Here is a 22,692-nt window from a genome sequence, read left to right as displayed (position 1 = left end):
AAAAAAAAAAGGAGCTGGAAGACAACAGGTTCTCTTACAGCCCCAGCTTTTATCCAAGGAACACTGTGCTCCCTTGTGCAGAGATTCATGCATAAAGAGGAATATGTTTTCCTAAAAAAAACTGCTGTCAAATAGGCTGGCAGGTTCCCAGGGCCTGTCTGGCTTGGCTCCTAGTGCTGGGAGTGGGAATGGCCCCATCAGCTCATGTTAAATGAGAATAAATACAGATATTCCTTTTAAACCTGCAGAGGTGTCCCCAGCTGCTCTGACTCCGAGCTGCTTGGGGTGACTCTGTGCATGGGGAAAGGGGGTGTTTCTATTCCCAGGTCCTACAGCACTGAAAAAACCCAGGAAAAATACAAAATTTCATTTTCCCACAAAATAAACATTGCAACAAGTGTAAGGACACAGTAAATCCCGAAGGAAGCCTTTTCCCATACCTGTTTGGGTGTGTGTCTTTACCCAGGGTTATTTCCAGAGTCCTAAAGGGTGAGGGTTCACCTTAATCTTGGAAAAGCTGTTTCACTGTCTGGTGGATCTCACAGCATGAGGCTGCTCCTTATTGCTGAGTGTAAATAACACTTTCCAAACCTTAATCCCCACTGTGAGAAGGTCTCTGGTTTCCCTCACCCTCCAGATCAACCCTGGCTGCTCACATTGCTCATCCCTGAGAGGGGTGGGATTTATTCTGAGCTAGGGCACAGTTTGCCATCCCAGTAAAAAGTTGTCTTTAGGTATAAAAGATAAGTGAAAGCAAGACTGAGATAAAAAGAATTCAAAGAAACAGGAGGTTTTTCACCTAAATCCAAGTTTTCCACTTGGAAAATGCTGACCCTGGTAATCTATATTAAAACCCCCATATTTAACAGCTATAGCTTTCCTGTCTTAGTCTGCTTTTATTTCTTGAGATGCTCTAAATCACTCTGGAATATCCATTGTTAGGATAAAACCAGCAAACTTGATAAAATTCCTTATACTCTTTATAAAAGAAGAACTGCACAGAGCAGACAGAGTTAGCAGTGACCAAAAACCTCCCTAACTGTGGGAAATGTTGTACTTGTGAAGATAGCCCTGAGAAATCAGTGCCATCACACCAATACCTGAAAAAACACAAAACAGATTGGAAGGGAAGTCTCAAATTAGGAAGGAGTGGATGAGCTGTGACTGCATTGTTGTGGTCATGAGGAAGTGCAGGATGCTGGAAGCACAGATTTGCAATTGGTCACTGAAACCAGCATGGTTGGCCCTGGAGAAACTACAAAAAACCTACAAGGGTGGCAAATTAATCTTCAAAAAGTGTTCGATCATGTCTCAAGAAGTTAATTTACTTCTTTCAAAGAGAATAGAGGACACGAATGAACAAATGAATCCCACACCCAGAATTGAACGGAAATCCAAATTACAAAACCCAAATCATGACCTGGGCTGACAGCTGGCAATACCTGTGCTTACCTCCTGATGTGTTAAACACACAGCAAACGTATTAGCATGGACTTGTGCTGTGACAAAATCCAACAAGGTTTGCTTAACAACATTTCACAGCAGCCTGAGCGCAGCTCCTGGCTGGGCGAGGACAACACGCTCCATTTGCCTGGCTGCCACAACTCACAGTGGCACTGGGAAGCCACTTCTTCCCAAGCCTGTCCAGCTGATATCTGCTGACCTTCCCAGGCAGCTGAAAACTCCGGAAAAGAAGAGGGAAGTGCACGGGAAGGAGATCCCACCTCTCTGACTGGACGCCGTTCCTTAAGGAGCCCACGTAGGTTTTCTTCTTCTCCACAGGCATCACGTCCACAAAGCCTCCTCTTTCATCTGAAATGACCCCTGCATGCACTGCAGTTTTGCAGATACTGGAGCTCTGGAAAATATTTAATTGTTTTGACTTAAGCACTGTCTATATTTTATTTACGAAGACTTATCAATTCCATCAGCACCAAGAAAAAAACAGGGAATAGACAAAGAAACAGTTATGGAACAGTTTTGTCCCTCTTTTGGACAAACTTGGGACTAGATCTTGTGGGTATGTCGTAATCTCTGGGTGAAAGAAGATCCACCATCACCACAGAGGAGAAGCAGATTTTCCATTGTTCTGAGGTGGAGCTGCCCCTGTGAGATCATCACAGAATCATGGAATGGTTTGGGTTGGAAGAGACCTTAAAGATCTTTCCAGTTCCATCCCCGCCATGGGCAGGGACACCTTCCACCGTCCCAGGCTGCTCCAAGCCCCATCCAACCTGGCCTTGGACATTTCCAGGGATGGGGCAGCCACAGCTTCCCTGGAAAACCTCTGCCAGGGCCTCCCCACCCTCATAGGGAACAATTCCTTCCAAATGTCAGCCCAAACCCACGCTTCTTTACCTTATTGAGGGCCAAGACTGAATTGAGGACAATTTTCCAGCCAGTGCCTCTTGGGACTGCACCAGAGAAACCTCTGAGGTGAAACCCTGTGCTACTGACAGCAAAGGTTATTCACACAATTGCTTGGAATGCAAATGCTCCTCCTGAATTAAGGTAAATGATCACTAATTATCTGGGACAGCTCACATCCTTCTTTCTAGGAAAGATAGAAGGGCTGCCCCCTTTGTCTGGTGCAGTTTTTGGATGGGCATTACCCCATTAAACAGCACCAAATGTGGAGGGAGATTACACTTCTGGAAAGACCAAAGCTTCTCTGTTGCACATCCCAGATGTGCAGAGCCAGAAGAGCTGGAGGAACACAAACCAGCAACAACTGATGACTAAGTCCCCAAAGCATCCAGAAAAAGGGAGCAAAAGCACAGAAAGCTGAGGGATAGTGTAAACTTGGCCATCAGCTCTTTGCAGGGTTTACATGCAGCGAGCTGGAAGAACAGAAAGGAAAAACCAACTCTGCAGAGCAAAACTGCAGCAGGTGAAAATCCCAAGCCCAGAAATGCCCTGATTGCTAAAAATCCAAGTACCACAAAACCAGTGCCAAGTGCAACTGTTCCCGTTGTGTAAGTAGGATGCAGCCCATGCTGCCTCCCTGCCACAGCCATATATGGCAGCTCTTGTCCCCTATATATATATTTATCACTTTGGATGGCCTATCTCTTGGCAACCCTCAGAGTTTTGAGTGCTGGTTTGGCATTTTGCTTCTATATATGGTCAATGGAGCAAGGGAATGCTGTGTTTGGAAGATATGCAGTGAATTTGCCCTAATATGTGGTGGGAAATCTATAAATCTAAAACTGGCTCATAAAATTAAACTGTCCTGGATCAATTTGCAGCACTCTCCACTGGGAGACATCCTGAACAATGTTCTTTTCAAAGCATTCCTGTTATTTTTTTTTCCAGGACTTGCTGTTCCGCCGCTCACTCAAAGCTCTGACCAACAGATTTACCCCAAACCTCCTCTTATCACTCTGTTGGATTGCAGCCCTCTCATGTCCCAGGCCACGCTGTGCTTTGATTAATTAATTGCAGAGCTTTTGGAAGATGAGATATTACAAGAATAAGGTTCAGGAGTACAGCAGCATGGGCAATAAAACAGTTTTCCATGGTGAAGCCCCTTGGGATGCTCTGGAGACCAATTCCTGATGAAATGAGCCCCAGGGCACACACCATAAAATGACAACACATTTTATAGTGGGTCATTAACAATGTTCTCTGACTATGAGCTTAATCACCCAGAATTTCCTCACTAGTGTGACTGATTTAATCATTAAGTTCATATCTCCTGGGAGCTGACTCCCAACTCAGTTTGCTCTGGTGACAAACTCCTGCCTCTGTGCAGGCCGTCCATCCATCCATCCATCCATCCATCCATCCATCCATCCATCCATCCATCCACCCATCCACCCATCCACCCATCCATCCATCCATCCACCCATCCCTCCATCCATCCATCCCTCCATCCATCCCTCCATCCATCCATCCCTCCATCCATCCATCCATCCATCCATCCATCCATCCATCCCTCCATTATCCATCCATCATCCATCCATCATCCATCCATCCATCCATCATCCATCCATCATCCATCCATCCACCCATCCATCATCCATCCATCCATCATCCATCCATCCATCCATCCATCCATCCACCCATCCATCATCCATTCTCCTCCAAGCAATCACTGCACAACTGTGGATAAAGCCTTATCTCAAACATGGGCAGCTGTTCCCTTTCCTGGCTCCACAGGGTTCCTGGGCAGGGATGGGATGGGTTTCCCCTGCAGGATTATGTCACACCAGGAGCCAGGCAGAGTGACAAATGAGAGTCTCACGGAAGTCAAAAGCTCTTTTACAACCTCCATAAAGATCCCTGGCTGTTCCCACAGCTCCAGGTTGGACAGGGCTTGGAGCACCCTGGTCTATGGAAAATGTCCCTGCCCATGGCAGGGGATGGAACTGGATGAGCTTTGGAGACCCTTCCAACCCAAACCATTCCATGGCTCTATGGTCACCCCAGAACCAGGCCTGTCCACTTTTACCATTGCATATTTCTTGCATTTTTTCATTTACCCCAAAATTCAAGTCCCCTCTAGGTCCCTGTTCCACAGCCTTACTAATTTCCCCACAAACAAGTCCCTGAACTTTTTTTTAAAGCAAAGTGCAGACTGGAAATGAGGATAAATGCTTCATTGTCTTTTAGGCAGCTTATTTAAGAAGATTCATTTGGAGCCCAGGTGCCCCCAGGGCCATGAAGGTGCCACACTAGACACGAAGTTGGTTTCCCAAAGCCCTCCCAGAAGACCAGCACTTGTCTCATCCAGCTCATTGCCTGCTTTAATTATTCACCAGCAGTGGGCTTGGGTTAATTCCCAGCATCCTGCACAGGCCTTTCTCCCTGGGAAAAGCCTTTCCCCAAATTCTCCTTGTGTGGTGTGGTTATTTCTCTTCTCAACTTCCCATTCTGAGCATTCCCAGCGTCCCACCTCTCCCTTTTTGCAGCAGCCTTCAGAGTCACCTCAAACTCTTTGTGCCACCTGCTTTGCCACCAACCTCAGTTCTTTCCTGGCACCTCCACATCACCCTGCTTAGCACAGTAGTCCAAAAAAAGGTTAACCAAACCCTCGAGGAAGTGGCCAAATACTTTTTTATTACTATTGTTTTTTGTTTTTCTCCCAAGCCATCATCCATGCCCCCGTTTCTGAAACAATACCCAGGAGGGAGAGTAGGAAATGGGTTCATTAAAGGACACTAATCCTTTTGCGTCAGTGCAGTGCCAGCCTGGGATGCTGCTCCTCACCTAATTCCTTTGTAATCACAGGCCCTGTTCAGGGCTGATCTGAGGGAGGTTTGTCCTCTGTAAAAAAGACAAAACTATTTCCCATTTCCTGCAGGTGGGAGCATGCAGGAGGCAGGTACTGCAGGGAGGCAGCTGCTCCATGGATTTGCCTGTGAGCTAGTCCAGGATAACCTGTTTGTGCAGCTCTTCCTTCAAAAAAAAAATTCGTCTTGAGCAAAATTAAAAATAGTGTGGGGTTGTTTTGGTTTTTTTTTTGAAATTGCTTTCTCCAAATTACTGTATGATTCCTGCAGGATGGATTTTCTCAGCAGTCTGCAAAGCTCCAGGGTGACCTGAAGCTGGGGGTCCACAATCTGCTGACTGCTTTCCCCAGGTTTTCTAAACCAGGATCCTACAGGCTACAGGGCAGCCAGGGAGCTGGCATTCCTGAACACAGCCCCCGATGGAAAACAGAAAATGAGGAAAAAAACCAAAATAACCAGACACCCACAAATGGAAAAACATTGAGACCCAGTTTTTAGAGGCCTAATACTAAGAGATTTCAAGAAAATGACTCTGCCTAGTTTTAGCATCGATTCTCTGCTCATCCCCACGAGCAAAGCTCAGAAAAACAAACCCATAAAAGCAGCTCACACACTTTCTTTCTTTCCACTGCTCTGAGCTCTGTCCTGGCTGCTCAGAAGCTGTCCATCTCCCAGAAAGAGGAGAAAAGGGGAGAGAGAGGTCTTTTTCTGTCAGCTCTATAGTGTGATAGGATGGAATAAAAGCCCTTTGGTGCTCACCTATAATTCCCAAAATGCTTTAAACAAGTACAACCATTATTTCACAGCCAGAGCCCAAAGGCTTGGGGAGGTTAAGGGATGTGACCAAATCTCAGGGGCCATGACCAATTCTTTAGGAAGCAGTCAGTGCTGGAGAGTAGAAGGGCTCACCAAACCCAACTCAAGGAGTTGTGGAGCGACACATCCCAACCCTTCCAAATAAATCAGTGTATGGAGACCAAAAGGGCTCCCCGAGCCTGCTGACCCCATCTCTCACCCCCTTTTGCCCATCCCCACATGGAATAACCACAAAAGAGTTTGAATTTCTCCCCTGATGCCCAGAGTGAGCCCAGCTGTGGGACAGGGCAGTCAGGATGGGCAGGGAGAGGTTTGGACTCACATCGGCGTAGACGTTGGTGCCGAACACGGGCGCCCAGTACGAGGGCTCGTCCTTGCAGTGGGCAGGGCAGTAAATCCTGGAAAACAATGAATGCAGATTGATTCAGGGCTGCACAGGAAGGCCAGCTGCATTCCTGGGAGATTTCGAGTGCCTGCATCTGGTCTGCAGGTGGCAACAGTGAATTTGATTATTCGCTCCCCTCAGATGACATTTGGTTGCTGCTGCAGAGCTGCAAATAGAGGGATTTGGACCAGGAGAAGAGGGGTTGGTCTTTTATGACCCTTTCAAGGGGGATTACCTGTATTTTTGCTCAATTCTGTGCACATAAATCTCTGCATGTGTTTGTGCCCTCCTGCCCTGTCACTTACTCCTGCACAGTTTCCAGAACGAACTTCTTCCATGTTTTAAGGTGGAAAGGAAAACATCCAAAAACATCCAAAACCCAGCAAATGCAGAAGGAAAAAGACAAAGAGTGTGCATTTGCACACTCACACATGAGAGTGTGCTGGGACAGGATTGTGCAGCCTGGCTGATATCTTACTGAAGCCATCCAAAAACATAAAGTGAATTTTCTACAGTGATGCTAAGAAAAGCACAGTGGCAGGAGGAAACACCCCATTCCCAACCCCCTCCTCCAGTTCAACCAGTATGATCAGCTCTTCTCCCACCAGCCCTCAAATTCAGGGCCCTCAGCACCTCTGTTAAGCTGCCCCTCCCTTAGGACAGAGGTTTTTAACCCAGATTTGTGTTACCTTGGGCAGTGGCTCGCTGGCTTTTTGAAGTGGCACAGCTCAGCTACTGTGGTGTAACAATCCAGAGTCTGTGCTGCCAAGATAAACGTGGAAAGGCAAATTATTAGACCCAAAAGCTCAGGCTGCTGAAGAAAACACAAGTCAGAGCCACGCAATGCATTAGGTGGGACCCTTGAGCACCAGGGGGAAAGCTGCTCCAGCAGCAGGATCCCAGGATGGGGCTGAGCTGCTCCCCAGCAGGAATCCTGGAGATTTTTAAGGCCACTGCAGTGTGGCCTCGAAAAGGTCACAGCTTTCAGAAGAGACAAGCAGCTGATCCACAACACCTGGGTTTGCCACAGCTCCAGATGTGGAGCCCAAATATCCTGACACCTGCAGCTCTCCCTGAGAGGGGCTGGGGTGGATTTCATCAAAAGGATGGTTCTGCACTGGAGGAATTTTGCAAAGATATTCAGAAAGTCTGAATTGTTTAAAAAGTAGAGCAGTGTATATTTATGTGCCCATCAGAAATGTGATGACTCACTGTTAAAAACTAATTTCACATGTATTGTGTTTTTCATTTCATTACTGCACTAGGACATTAGCCACTATTTTTTTTTTTCTTTTCAGTTTTTATAAGAGTTGACAAGTGACTGAAGCTTTTGAAGATGGATGGCTCAACTTCCACCCCTTCACTATCAGCAGCTGAAGCCTGGACCCCCCCATGATCCATCAGCAGGAGATGCTGCTGGAATTGGCCCATTTTCACCTATTTCTCTACCTTCCCCCCAGGAAAATGAGGTGGGTGGTGGAGGAATTGCCCAGGGTGGGTGGGCAGTCACTCTGAGGCTCTGATCCCCCCAGACCACCACTCCAGGGTTTGGCTGTGGCACAGAACCATTTGACACAACCACTGGAAATGACAAAGAGCCCTGAAAGGAATGAGGTTTTCAAGTATCCCATAAAACTCCAGCAACATATATTTTTTTCCCCCCTCAATATTTAAAACTTACTTGTGACTTTGGAAACCATGAATGCATTTGAAGGTTTGCTTTTCCTGTAAAACAAGCAAACAAAAAAAAAATAAAATAAGCAGAGTAGAATTATTTGGACCACTGTGTCTCCATGAGAGCAACAATGACTGAATATTTGCTTGTTTTTAAAGGTAATACCAACAGCTTTTGGTGAGGGCAGTACCTGAATGACTCCACACCGTTCCTGGTGGACTTCACAAAAGCAGGTGTCCTCCCTTTCCTGGTGATATCCACCAGCCCTCCCTTGTTGTCCAGGATTCCATAGTGGATTGCAGCACGACATATGCTGGAGGACTGACAGGAGATAAATAGATGTGAAATGAATCAAATCCAATAAATCCCATTCACAGAGCAACGCTGCCCAACTGCTACGTGAAAAACAGAGGAGAAATGAAACCACCACCAGAGCACCAAGTAGAAAATAAGCTGAGTACACTCCTTTGGAATCTGGTTGTTAAATCTTCCTCTCCCAATACAGATTCTTTTATTACTATTATTTTAAGCACTGCCTGGTTGAATGGCAAGATTTTATATTTTTCAAATAACAAAACCATACATTTAAATACAATTTAGAGGAAAAGCAGTGTTGGAAGTGAGCGACCAGTCTGAAATATTTCCAGTTCTCGAGAAAATATTCAAACCCAAAATATTTCTGCTGACGCCACTTGGAGGGGTTGGGTGTCTGCAATCACAGAATTTCCAGGGCAAAGACACATCAGGGGTGATGCAGTCACGCACCAACAGTTGGAACAGGGAAAGAAAACCTGATTTTACCCAAAAAAACCCTTTTATCTTCCAACCTCCTTCACCCCAAAAGCAGTTTTGATGGGAAAGTGGTGCTATGCTTTATTTATAAATTATCTTACTAATTTAAGATCAAGCAAAATATTATTTAGCTAAAAAATTTAACAGTGGTTTTTATATAAAGTTTCTGTTCAGGTGACAGCTGCCCACAGGAGCAAAGGCATCTTTGTAGGAGCTGCCTATTAATGCTCATCCCTCACTTTCCATGGGTGTCCTCATTAAGGACAATTCCTGACAAAATCACATCTGGAGCCACTTTGCCTTCCCAGACTCTGTCCCTTTTTTCAACAGCAAGATGAGGAAAATGCAGATAATCCTTATTAGCACCATTTTACAGCACCACAACCGGAGAGGATGAAAAGCCAAATTACAGCAGAACGGCTGGCATTCCCCATTTCTGTCATTCCCACTGCCTCCCACAAATTACATCCAGGAGCTATTAAAAGGTACTTACACTTTCATAATAAAATGTTCCAAAGATCTTTCCCTTACTGTACAAGCAGCCAGCTGGGCACAAATACCTAGTAAAGATATTTATCTTTGAGGGTGGTGAAAAACAATTCAAGAAAAACAGACTTTGACTCTATTTCGCTTAATAGTCATTCCATTCATTTCACGTAGCTCTCCTGTTTTAAAAACAAGATTGCAAAATAGCTGCTTTTTTAAAACAGTTGCTCCACCCTCCTTAAGAGCCCGACCAATATTTAGGTTCTGTGGATTTGGTTTTTCTCCAAGTGATAAACTGTCCTGTTCTCTGCAGAAACCTTAACCAGAAGTTCTGGACTGGCTGGGAGGGGACAAGCCATGAATTATTGGTCTGCCTCGGGCAGCAGTGGAATGCATGAAAAAGGCTCAAAAAAATGACTCTGCCAATATTCATTAAATTATTTTTGACACCTGAAACAGTGGGTTGAAACTCTTCATGGCTGAGTAAAATCATGCAAATCACCTTATTGCCAGGCTTGGCTGCAGGCTTGAATTAAGAGAAATTTAGGGGGATTTTTTTTGTTGGGTTTTGGGGCTTTTCCTAAAGAGATCTACCTTGAGAGTCACAAAAAAAATATGTAGTGCAACCTATCCTGTGTTTGCAAGAATTGAGTAATATCTAGCAATAAAACATAAATATTTATTTAAAATATTATATATTAGTAATAATATTATTTTAATATTATTATTTATTATAAATAATTTATAGCAATAAATAGTAAATATTTATTTACTTTTCCCCTCAGCACTCCAAGTAGTATCAACAAAACCCTACCTGTTGCACGTTGAGCCTCTGCATTTGTCTCTCATCTTGGTTTCACAGGTAATGACTTGTGCTGGGGAGGAAAAAAAAAATCAAATAAATACATTTTTTTAAAAAGGAAATTGCTCAGCCTGCTCTTGAGCTACAGAAATAAGCAAGCTCCACACATCTTCCCTGGAGGTCTTTGGTGCAGCAAGATAAAATCTGATTTTATCCAGCCTGGAGCAGTTGGTGCCTCCTTAGCCCTTCACCTGAGACAGGTGTCTTTGGAATATTCGCGAGGAAGATGCAGCTGACAGCTGAAGGCTTTGATTCACAGCCCGAGGTCTGCACTCAGAGCTCTCATTCTCCTTTTAATTACAGACTCTCCAGATGCTGGCTGATAAACTTGAAAAGGCCCCTCTGGCTCGCCCCACCTTGTTTTCTCAATAAGTGACTTTTAATTAACAGCGGTTGGAAAACAACTCAGGAAGCACCAGCAGCTCCACAAACAACTTCAGAAATATTCCCCAGCAAGAAATAAAGAGGAAACAAGCCATAAACCCCAGAAAAGTTGTGAAGAAGAGTAAGTGCTGAGTGTAGAGTTTCTTAAAGGTGAAATAAAACCAATATTTCCTAAATGTATTACTGATTGAGGGGACTTTTGGCACGTTGATATTTTATTGAGATCAGGAGGACATGGACTGCTGGAGTCAGTCAGAGGAGGTCACAGAGATGCTCTGAGAGCTGGAGCCAGGCTGGCAGAGCTGGGGGTGCTCACCTGGAGAGGAGAAGGCTCCAGGGAGAGCTCAGAGGGCCTAAAGGAGCTCCAGGAGAGCTGGAGAGGGACTGGGGACAAGGGATGGAGGGACAGGACACAGGGAATGGCTCCCACTGCCAGAGGCAGGGAGGGATGGGAGATTGGGAATTGGGAATTGTTCCCTGAGAGGATGGGGAGGTGCCCAGAGCAGCTGTGGCTGCCCCTGGATCCCTGGCAGAGCCCAGGGCCAGGCTGGACAGGGCTTGGAACAATCTGGGACAGGGGAAGGTGTCCCTGCCCATGGCAGGGGTGGGATGGGATGGGCTTTAAGGTCCCTTCCAAACCAAACCATGAAATGACTGAAATGAACCAAACTATGAAATGAACCAAACTATGAAATGAACCAAACTATGAAATGAAGGTGTCCCTGCCCATGGCAGGGGTGGGACGGGATGGGCTTTAAGGTCCCTTCCAAACCAAACCATTCCTGGATTCCATGAAATGACTGAAACAAACACTGAGGACTTTTACAGATCGATGTGCAGAAGGTACAGGTTGTTTTTGAGAGCTTTGCTCATCACTTCTAGCAGCTTTCTGCACAGCTGAAATGTTCACACAGTGAATTTTCACACAGATCACCTTTCCTCCACTCAAACATCCTCCCAGTTTCTTTGTCCCCGAGCCTCCTCATCACTTCCCACACCCTTTCCCACTGAGGTGCTCCAAAACCCATAGGAAAAAGAAAGAAACAGAGAAAAAGAGAAAGAAAAAGGGAAAGTCTGTGTCTTACTCATGTAGGATTCTGGGGTGATTTTCTTGGCCTTGATGGGTTTGCTGGGTTTGTTTTCTGGAAGGTGGAACTGCACCGGCTTCTGCTCCGCCACCTGCGGGATCTCCACCTCGTTGGTCTCGTCTGTCTCAGCAATGATGGGATCTTCATAACGGTGATCTTGGCAGAAAAGGGCATTCAAAATAATCACAGTGTGCTCACACTGGTGGGCAGGTCAAGTTCATGTTCAGTGGGGATGGTTTGGTTGGACAAGGATCTGCTTTTAAACAGCTGGGAGATCAGAAATGCCCATTGGAGGCAGCTCAGGGCTATTGCCAGGACACTCCTCCCCTGCTCCTCTGCACATGAAGCAGAATTTACAGCACCTCACAATAAAGATTTGAAGGGATCCTCACTAATTAGTGAAAAAAAACAGCTGTTATTCCTTCCTCTATTTCCCACTGAGCTCTTCCCTCTGGAGGAAAACACAAATTTGCTGAAGGGCTCATATTCCATCAGAGCATCCCCCTCCTTCTCTCCCTGCTGGAGCCCACCTGCACCCTGGGGTCCTCCTTCAAACCCCACAAGATAAAAAATGAGAAATGCTTGTTGGCAGAAAAAATAGCCTCAGCTTTGGGCAATTGTCCAGGGAATCTCCCTGTTTTCAAAGAGCCCAGCTCTCTGGGAAGGAAAACACTTGGGAGGAGAGAAATGGCCCCAGGAGATGCTGGGGGTAGCACTGCTGCTGGAGGGCTCACCCTAATAATATGTTTTCTCCTACTGACCTCTCTTCCAAAAACACTCCACAGCTCAGGAAAAACCCTTCAGGATCCCCCTCCTCTCCTCCAAGGGACACGAATCGCCAGGTTCATTTTGCATCCCTGAAAACCTGAAAACCATCCCTTGAATCGCCCTCCCTGAAAGGTGCAGAGGGAGGCAAAGGCTCCACCCGTGGCCCTTGAAGGTGCAGGGCAGGCAGCCGAGCCCTGCCCACCCGGGATGCCTCTGCCAAGCCCTGGAGAACATTCCAGCAAATGTTCTTCCCCAGCAAACCCCACCAGGACGGGATCGCTCCTGCCCCAGCCTGCCAGTGCTCAAACCCCCCTGCAGCTCCCAGGCCAAACCCATGGGAGCTCACAGCTGCTTCTCCCTATCCAGGCTCTGTTTTCCTCAGGAAAACGTGCTGAATCCCAGCTCCAGATTTTCAGCAGCTCAGGGATTCCTGCTTTCAGTGGCTGATGATTTCCCACGTTTCCCAACATCGGAATATTGAGGATGGCTAATTAAGAGGGGCACGAAGCTGTGGCTGGTCCCAATTAGAAGCTTCCACAGGTTTGCTCCAGGCTTGTTCCCCACCCCAGAGGTGCCCCAAGCCCCCAGCAGGTACCTTTGTAGCAGAGGTTGTTCTGGCAGCTCCCTCCATAGCTCGGAGGGCACTCGGAGCAGGGACGGCCGGTCTTGTACGGAGCTTCTCCAATCCAGTTGCCCCTGGGAGCACAGGAGAAATGGGCACCCATCAGACACCCAAATACCCTTCCAAGCCTCCAAACCCAGAAACATCATCCTGGCCTAGAGCAACTAAATAGAGACTAAACAACCAGCCTTGTAGGAAAGATGTTCCTCCTTGTTCCGTCTCTAAAATGACATTTTTAGGGGTTTGCTTAAATCGTGTGCCATATTGCTTTTATATTACATTCCAACATCAACACCAGGGTCTTAAGCAAACAGAAATAAATCAATAGATTACTGCATTTTGCTGAAGAAGCTCCCCAGAAACAACAGTCCATTTTGGCCTTCTGTCCTGCAAGTTTTAGGGGATGAGGAGGCTGCAGGAGCCGGAGTTAAGCTGTGCCTATAAACTCCTGGGTTATGCTCTTTCAGCTGTCTCCACCTATGAGGCTACATGAGGACAATGTGCACCGGTGCCAGAGAGAAGAGATTAAGCAGAAACTGCAGAAATAGAGTGTTTTTCCATCCAGCAGCTCTGAATGGATGACGTGTGAATCTCCCAGCCTGCTGAGGGGGCTCTGTGGGAGATGCTGTGATCCCTCAGGAGCAGCAGGTGGGTAAATCCCCCCAAACCAGGAGCAAAATGGGCTCATCCTACATGGGGAGAGGGGCTTAGAGAACCCACCCAGAGAGCTCTGCCTGGACGTGACAGCTGCAGCCTCACACATCTTTTTCCTTTGCATTATTCTGCAGTGATCCCCTGAAGTCAGGTGCTCCCCAAGCCACTCTGTCTGCATACAGAGATTTCCCTATTTTGTTTTGTTTTGAAGTTTTAAATTGCCAAGGGCTTGGAGTGGGAATGTTTCTCCTATTAGCCATTAAACCAGAAAATCTTAACTGCCATTGCCAGGTAGTAAACTTCTCCTGGATGTAGTAGGCAAAGAAATATGATTTTTCATTTTGAAATTTAATCAAACCGTCGAGCTGGTGAAATCTTGACTGCTGCAGTTATTTCAGGGTTTTTTTGGCATTCGCCACCACCCCATCCCTTCCCACCCTGTGACAGCAGAGAGCAAGCCTTGCTCAGCAGCCAGCTCCATCCTGGCCATCTCCTGCTCCTCCTTTCCCTTCCCGTGGCAGGCACATCAAAGCTCCAGCCTGGCCCCAGCCTCTCATTCAGTTTTCCAGGCAGCGCTCTGTAGCTTTGAACCAGCCCAGTGCTGCTGTCTAAAGAAAAAATTTAAAGCCACAACCACCAGTCTAGACTGCCTGAAATCTCTTCCCCAGAGCTAGTTAAGCCAGCTGCCAGTTTTGGGAGGGCTGGAGAGAGCCCAGCTGCTCTGCCTTACTTGGGGGAGTAGTTGCAGACCAGGTAGACAGCGTTCTCCCAGATCTCTCCCCACACATTCATCTGCTTGCAGACATTCACAGCACAGCCAATCCTGTTGGTGGTGGCCCAGACTATCTGTAAGGGAAATGTGGTTATTGCAAATAAGCAAATTACCCCGTTCCAGACATGGGGGGGGATGTGGGGAGTGTGGGTGCAGAGCCCTTGGAGTCCTTTACCTGGGTGTAATGTGTGCACATGGCGCCTGTACACCTGTCTGGGCACCACGGGTTGCACTCGTGGGGGTATGGAAATGTGTAATCCTTCACCTCATCATACCAGGACTGCACGTGGAAGGCTGGGGATCGATACCTGAGGGGGAAAAGGCAGCTGGAGTCAGGATGTTCTGGTAGAAGTTTTCAAAAAAAAAAAAAAAAAAACAAAAAACAAAAAACAAAAAAAAAAAAAAAACCAAAAAAACACAACAAAACAAAACCAAAAAAAAAAACCAAAAAAAACCAACAAAACCCCAAAAAAAAAAAAAAAACCAAACCCCCCCCCAAAAAAAACCCAAAATAATAATAATAAAAAACCACAACACCAACAAAAAAAGCCAGTTTTTAAAACTGTTAAAGATGAGGGCTTAGATGGGATATGTCACTGCAATTAGAATCACAGAATTTCTAGGTTGGAAGAGACCTTCAAGATCATCGAGTCCAACCCATGTTCTAACACCTCAACTAGATCATGGCACCAAGGGCCACATCCAGTCTTTTTTTAAACACATCAAGGGATGGTGACTCCACCACCTCCCTGGGTAGATGATTCCAGTATTTGACCACTCTTTCTGTGAAAATCTTCCTCCTTAATTGGAAAGGAATTGTTCCTGTGAGGCTGGGGAGGTGCTGGCACAGGTGCCCAGAGCAGCTGTGGCTGCCCCTGGATCTCTGGCAGTGCCCAAGGCCAGGCTGGACAGGGCTTGAGCACCCTGGGATGGTGGAAGGTGTCCCTGCCATGGCTGGGGAATTGGAACTGGAAAGATCTTTGAGGTCCCTTCCAACCCAAACTGTTGTGTGTTTCTATGATTTTTTCCCTCAGATTCACAGCCTGACCTGACTCTGTATTATTTATAGGTTTGACATGATCCTCAAGCGCTGCTGACCTGAAATGCCCTCTCACTTTTCCACTCAACGACAAAATAACTTCTAGTTTGGCGGGAAGTTGTGTTTTGAAAGTAAACACAAGTTAGGCTTTGCCAAACATCTTAAACCCAAAGCCATCATGTACCTATCTTACCAGGGGGCAATTTGCTAGATCTGGGAGCTAACTCACAGCCAGTACTGTAAGACCTTAGAAAGTGAGTGGGCTTTTCCTCACTCACATCCCGCCAGGAGCTGGTGTGGAGTAGCTGGTGCTCTGCACTCCTATCCCGCCTTTTTTGGCAGCAATTTTCCCCTGCACCAAGCCCCCTGTACCCTGTGTGTAATCTCTGCCTCAGATATCACAGTCTGAGGCAGTGCTGATGCTGCTTGGGGGGCACAGATGGTGTCAAAACTACCTGTACAAACTCATACACACTTTACACCCAGTGATCTGCAAACTGTACCAAGCCCACTGCTTTCTGATTGCTTTCAACAGCTCACACCAAGCAAGCTGCCAGAAATCCAAATTATATCATTACCGACTGGAGCTTACCCTTTCAGCCAACTTTTCATTAAAAATCACTCATTAGAAGTATTTTAAAAACATCCATCTCATGATGTCATGAAGCAAATACTTTCCGAATCCTGTTTTACAGGAGAGGAAATGGAGGCAATCAAGTCGTGGCCCGTTCCTGAAAAAGCTGAGATAAATCTGATTTTTCTTTCCTCTCAGGGACCTCAAAGGGAGCAAGATTGGATCTTCTTCCATCAGGAACCCGTGGCCATCCTGAGCACTTGTAGGGCAGCCAAGAACAGCACGATCTTTTGACTTTGTTTCCAATGAATTAACCACTCTACTTGCCAAGCATTAAAATGGCCCCAATTTTTAGATCTGGCTAATTTCACACCAGCAAATTTCCTTTGCTTTCCACCAAGTTCTACCTGATTTACAACAAAGATAACTGGACTTGAACCCAGGAAATGGGGGAAAAGCTCAGGGCTTCTGAGCAAGTACAAAATGTTTGCTGTGCAAAGCAGGTTTAACCTATAACAAGCTTAAAATTAGAGACTTAACAATAAACAAATTTCATCTTGAGATGGAGAGGAAAATTCCTTTAGAAGGCTTCATGTCAGCTTCCTAACTGGGTTAATGACTCTAGTTTAATAACTTGTCCCAGGAATTGGAAAAAAAAAAAAACCCTACAAAGTGTTTTCAGTAAAGAAAAATCAAGAGCCAGATAAATATTTATGGAAAACACAGCAAGAGAGAATTAAATTCTGAACTGAATCCAGACACAAATTCTGAGCTGAATCCAGACACTGCCCCTGAGAAACTTCAGCATTCAGCTGCATGATGCCAGAACCCCCTGAAACAGCAGATTCAGGAGCAAGGGCTCAGGCTTGTGTACCTGTTCTCCTCAAGGAGCAGGAGTGACTTTGGGTGTGTTACAGAGGTGCTACCCCAGCTCCAGATGGATGGAGGAGCCCAAATCAGTGCTGGGAACTCTCAGTGGAAGGTGGCTGCAGGAGTTACCACAATACCCATCCCACTGATCACAATTAATCGCAATTAATCACAATTAATGACCCCCAGCTTTTCTCCCATCTCCCCAGCGCTCCACCACGCACCAGAGCAAACATTTCCAGCTGTCTCTCTCTAAAGGAGACCCCATGAACCACCCTTTGCAATGATCCTGGAGCACCCCAAGCCTTACCTGCCCCAGTGAACTGCCAGGTTCTGCCCAATTGACCTGATGAGGTCGCTGGGCCCGTGGTCCCAGATGCACTGCTGAGCCCAGGCATGTGCTGACCTCTCCAGCTCCTCATCCCAGGTCTGCAGGGTTGGGGAGAGAAAAGAACAGGTCAGTTTTGCATCTCAAACTCACTAGATCAGGAAATTAAACCAACAGCAGTTGGTGGAGAAAGGTTAAGGTACAGACCACCCCCCTATTTCTGGCCTGTCCTGGTGATGTTTCTGTGCTAAAATCACATTTCTCAGCATGTTCCCCTGCCATGAAAGTCCAGGGCACTGAAGGGTCTATGATTTTCCCCAGCTGATGCCATGCATCTGAGGAAATGCTTCACTCAGTTCATCAGAAAACACACAGACCCACGTGGGAGGACCTCAGGAACACATCCAGACCATGCACCCTAAACCACGAGATATTCTTGGCAGTTGGTTTCCTAATATGTTTTAAAAAATTAAAAATTAAAATTCAAGCTTGGAGATCCCATGATCTCCAACATTACAGATATTACTGAGATCCCATGATCTCCAACATTACAGATATTACTGAGATCCCATGATCTCCAACATGACACACATTTCTGGGATCCCATGTTCTCCAACATGACAGATATTTCCGGGATCCCATGCTCTCCAACATGACAGATATTTCTGGGATCCCATGATCTCCAGCATGACACACATTTCTGAGTCCTGCAGGAGTTCTGTCATGCACTCAGTGCTTTGATGTATTTCAGGATGATTTTTCATCCATTGTCCTCACTGTTGGGATGTCTCCAGGCTTTCCCACCAAGTGAGAGCTCCACTACCTCCACCACCACACAGCTGGAGATCTTTGATCCAAGCTCTTCATCAAGCACTGTGGGTCTGGGGCTCTCAGTCCCAGCTCCCCTTCTCCTTACAGAATAAATGAGAGTCCACCACTGGATCCAGTCAAATACATCAGGGGTGGCAACGTCCCAGGGTTTTTAAGCTTTTTTCCACTCTCACTGAAACAGGCATCACGTTGGAAGTGACAAATGCCATTTCTGAGGGCAGGATGCTGGGGTGAGATCACTGCTCATCGAATATCACACAGTTGTGAGCCAAAGGAGAGCTCCAGCACGACACAAAGGCAAACAGGAAAGCAGCTCTGCTGGCTCTGCTGCCCAGGAGAGCATTTGTTCTAAAGGCCAGACTCTCTGGGTCCAGCAGCCAGTGCCCTGAATTCATTGTGTAATTACTGACAGCTGCTCTATTCAGAGCAGCCCTTAGAGGATAATTCATTGGGATTAAAATATTACCACACATTCCTACCAATGAAACCAAAGAGAGGAGAGGTCTTGTAATGTGCATCCAGCCCATCCACATGCCAGCACGAGACTGTCCTCTTTGGACATCTACCATCACAACCAGCTGCTCTTTCCAAGTCCTGTCCCCTCCAGAGGAAAAGCAACTTCTCATCTCAAACATTTCAAAGGACCTGAAGGGCTGCATCCAGGCTCTCCTACACATTTACAAAGCCTCCAGTGTTCACTCTGAGCATATCTGCACACGGTCTCAGGCAGCTGCAGCTGGGATGGGGAAGGACTGTGCATCCCTGGGTAAGGCAAGAGGAAAATGCAGCGTCTCCTGGAGCTTGGTGTGTCTCCAGTGTCTCAGTGAGGCAAACGCGACCTCATCTCACTGAGCTCACAGAAGAGCTTATCGTGGAGCACTCTCAGCAACCCAGATCCCAGCAGCATCCCTGAGCTGTCCCAGCCTCACCAGCTTGGCTTTGGACTCGGCAGTGACCAGGAAAATTCAGCCTGCAAAACCCTGTGTGGACACAGCTCTGACACAGGGAACAAACCCATTTTCCTTCTCAGCCCTCCCAGCGCCTTGGGAGTGATGGGATCAGACCCACCGCACATCCCCAGCCCTCTGCTCCGGCAGCCTCTTGCAGCAGACGCTGCTTTTTGTGGTTTCCCACTTTGTGGGCTCAGCAGCCACAGCTGCCCTCCCATCCAACACAAAAGCCACAGAAACTCTCCCAAGATGTTCTGCACTCCCGGCTCCTCAGACTTCCTACCCAGCTCTATTCCCTGCAGCCCCGGAGGCGGAGATGTTCCAAATTTCTTAATTTAATGCAGAGACGTCCCGAGCAATGGGCTATTAAATGGGAATTAATGCAAGCGTTCACGCTGTATCTCCCTTTGATGCCTGCGGATAAAATAAATGAACTCGGACAAAAAGACACTTAGCAGGTAATTGGGAGGGAGCTCCATCTCTGCACGGCTTTTTCTGCATGAGGAGAGAAGCTGGTTTCTGCAGGCATCAGATTACAAAGCCATCCCATCTAAATTAGAGCAGTTATTTGCCTCTTGCTTCTCAGACGCGAATGCGGTCAGGGGGCTGGAATTATTTCAGAGCAATAAACATAGAGGGGAAGAAAAAAAAAAAAAAAAGATATTTCAAACTTTCCCAGCTATACTTGCAAGAATTCTTTATGCCAATATTCAAAGCAGTATCTAGGAAGATGACTGAAGCCAGAGGGGCAACGAGCCTGTGCTCAGCTTCCTTCAGAAGCAGAGGTTGAAAATGTTTTGGGTGTGTGTGATTCCAAGTGGGTTAGCACATCAACTCTCTTCTTTTTTGCTCCTGCAAATTTCTGATGGCCTTTCAAAGTGGAATGGACAGTGTATATGTAAAATATATGCATGGCACACACACACACACCACACCACAACTTGTAGGCCCAGGTTTAATAATGCATCCCACAAGGAGTCTGCTCCCTGAGCCTGAGGAGCCTGCAAACCCAAAGCCAGACACCTGAATTGCAGTGATCAGGTTACTCACTCATTTTCCTCCCCAGCCCAGACTCTCTGCAATACTGGCAGCTTCCTTCTAAAAGTGGCATCAAGCTCCAGGCCTGACATGTCCTGGCAGAGGTCTGGAGATGCTTTTTGCTAACCCCCACAGAACAGAAACACTACCCCATCCTGACAGGGAAAGCCACCACCCTGCAGTTGAGAGGAAGGATGCATACCTTATACATGAAAACAAACTATTTTCCTTCCAGCAATCTGCACTGAGAACAATTTTGCTTTCTCCAGCTGTCTCTGGGGCGGCCGCAAGAGGAAAGATTTCTGCCTTTCATCACTGCTGAAAGCATCTGACTAAGCCATCTTAAAAGGTCACCATGCCTTAGGATCTATTTTGTCCTTTTTCCTCTGAGTCCGTTATGTCCTTTTCACTCTGGGACTGTTAACAAGGAGTTTGTTTTGGCCTTGGCACCCACCCACCTCTGTTCAGCTGTCCAAATGCACTCTGGAAGTGTCAGTCACTGAGCTGGTAGAGGGGTTAAGGTAATTTTGAACTGGCTCAGTTTTGTCAGGAACTTGTGCCCTGCTCACTCATTTTCCATTAGCACTGAATACCTGTGCCAGCTCTCAATTAATTACACAGACCCAGCAGCTAAACCGTTTCTTCCTTCATTTTTCAGCCTCCTTTGCCTCTATCCCATATGTATATAAAAATTCTTTTGATCTCCAGATAAGTTATAGGATTCACTGTGCTCTTGCTTTCTCATTAACTGTGTCCAAAAACAGAAGTTCATCCAGAAGCAGTTAAATATGTCCCTTTCCTGGAATATATTAGGTCTCATTTCCCTTTTAGACCACTTAAATACATCAGATATGGAGCTGGGAGAAAGGATTTTCACAAATCCTGGAGGTTGATGGGCAAGAACAAGCTCTACCCACTCATCCACAAGTTATCCCAGCACATCTCCAGTGATGCTCCACTCCAGCACCAAAGGGAAAGAGGAAAGTTTATCTATGGTTCTACAGACAGACCATCCTCTTCAACGAGTCCAAATGAGAAATGTCCTCTGCAGGACAAAGGATTAAAGAGAAATTCCCGTTCAGCATATACATGGCATTTCCAAGTCCTACTGGGTAAACAGGAGCACATGAAAGGCTGATTATAGCCCTTCCAAGCAGCACCATCTCATACTCAGCTCCTTTCTTCAGAGCACACAAGGCCCTTTCACTGGCCCTCCATCACCCATGAAAACCACTAGAAAAGCTCCCAGAGCAAAGGCAAACACAGAAGTGCAAACAGCGGCTGGGCCAGGGACGAGCGGCGGCTCTGCCAGCCCCAGGGCCAACCAAAACACCTTGGGCTTGCTCCTGCTTTGTGTTTACCCTCTGGAAATGCATCAAGTGGCCTCTCCTGGCAGTGCTTCCCTGCAGGATAATGCTGAGGAAGGGATGCAATCCCCAGTTCTTAGAAAGGCACGGGATGTCTGGAAGAACCCAGAACTCGGGGACAGATGTCCCTCCCCACCATCCCCTGCCCTCCCTTCTCTTCCCTTTCTCCCTGCAGTCACAAAAGGCAGGATTTTCCATCTGCAGCCCTCACTTCAGCACAGCTGAGGCAATTTTATATTACATTTAAGTTTACTCTTCTTTTACCCTTTTAAACACAGTCTTAACAAATCATCCGTCCTGTGATCCGTCAGCAGGGGCACATGGCTGAAGTCAGACCAGTTTTGATCAGAACTATATTTGCCCACTGGGAAAAGGTACACAAAAAGTAATTATTTGCCTACATCATTTTGTGGCCCTGTAATATTTTGATGGCATGGCAAAAATAGCTCAAAGTAGGGTCTCTGGCATCGGGTGAAAAAACAATATTCATGTGAATTGTTGATGGCAAAGGCGTATTTCATACTCCTCCAACTTTTAGGTTCTCCCTCTAAAATAGGAGAATACATTGACCAAATTTTTATTTTGGTTTCCTGAACTACAAAACCCAACAGCAGTGACCCATCCACCCAGGAACTCCAAAAACCTTTCCAGGTACTCCCAGTGCTTTGCAGATGGAGCCACATTCCTCAGGCCCCATTTCCCTGTGCTCCTGTGCAGATTCCCAGGAGCATTGTGGAGGTTTGGCTCACATTGCTAAGCTCAGGTTATCACTGTGTGACTGAGGGCAGGTGAACCTCCAGCACTGGGTTGGCAACCCAAAAACCACCTGAAGATTCCCTGAGCAGACTGTGGTGTCCCCACAAGAGGCTGAAAGCTTTCACAGGGAGAGCAAGGGTTAAACACTGGGGGAAAATTGCTGCTTTTATGACCTGAATGTAATGGAAGAACCTGCTGAGGCAGGCTGGGGAATTGCCAGCACCGGAGATGCATCCAGGGCTGGGCCAGATGCTCCTTGATGAATAATGGAACCACTTCTGGAACTATGCAGAGGATGGACTGGGTGACCCAACAGCAGCAGCCCCTTCCAACCAAAACAGGCCACAGATCTAAAGCATCCTTCACTCTGGAATGAAAGGCTCCAGGAAACCTCTTGAGGA

At 46.7% G+C, this 22,692-nt stretch overlaps 1 protein-coding gene across 1 annotated transcript in view; it reads right to left on the bottom strand.

Moving 5' to 3' along the window:
• CRISPLD2 (cysteine rich secretory protein LCCL domain containing 2) overlaps positions 1 to 22,692 on the bottom strand; it is a 31,160-nt gene that overhangs the window by 3,457 nt on the left and 5,011 nt on the right. The window contains exons 3-14 of the mRNA XM_054640808.2: positions 17,332 to 17,450; positions 14,714 to 14,846; positions 14,497 to 14,612; positions 13,086 to 13,186; positions 11,720 to 11,878; positions 10,203 to 10,263; positions 9,396 to 9,462; positions 8,301 to 8,431; positions 8,117 to 8,160; positions 7,125 to 7,197; positions 6,373 to 6,448; positions 1,725 to 1,858 (exon numbers count right to left, since the gene is read on the bottom strand). Coding sequence (XP_054496783.1) covers positions 1,725 to 1,858; positions 6,373 to 6,448; positions 7,125 to 7,197; positions 8,117 to 8,160; positions 8,301 to 8,431; positions 9,396 to 9,462; positions 10,203 to 10,263; positions 11,720 to 11,878; positions 13,086 to 13,186; positions 14,497 to 14,612; positions 14,714 to 14,846; positions 17,332 to 17,450 — 1,214 coding nt within the window. The remainder of the gene's footprint in view (positions 1 to 1,724; positions 1,859 to 6,372; positions 6,449 to 7,124; positions 7,198 to 8,116; positions 8,161 to 8,300; positions 8,432 to 9,395; positions 9,463 to 10,202; positions 10,264 to 11,719; positions 11,879 to 13,085; positions 13,187 to 14,496; positions 14,613 to 14,713; positions 14,847 to 17,331; positions 17,451 to 22,692) is intronic.

Source organism: Agelaius phoeniceus, chromosome 12 (genome assembly GCF_051311805.1).
Source record: "Agelaius phoeniceus isolate bAgePho1 chromosome 12, bAgePho1.hap1, whole genome shotgun sequence".
Classification (NCBI taxonomy): Eukaryota; Metazoa; Chordata; class Aves; order Passeriformes; family Icteridae; genus Agelaius; species Agelaius phoeniceus.
This window is presented reverse-complemented; position numbering and strand designations above follow the sequence as displayed.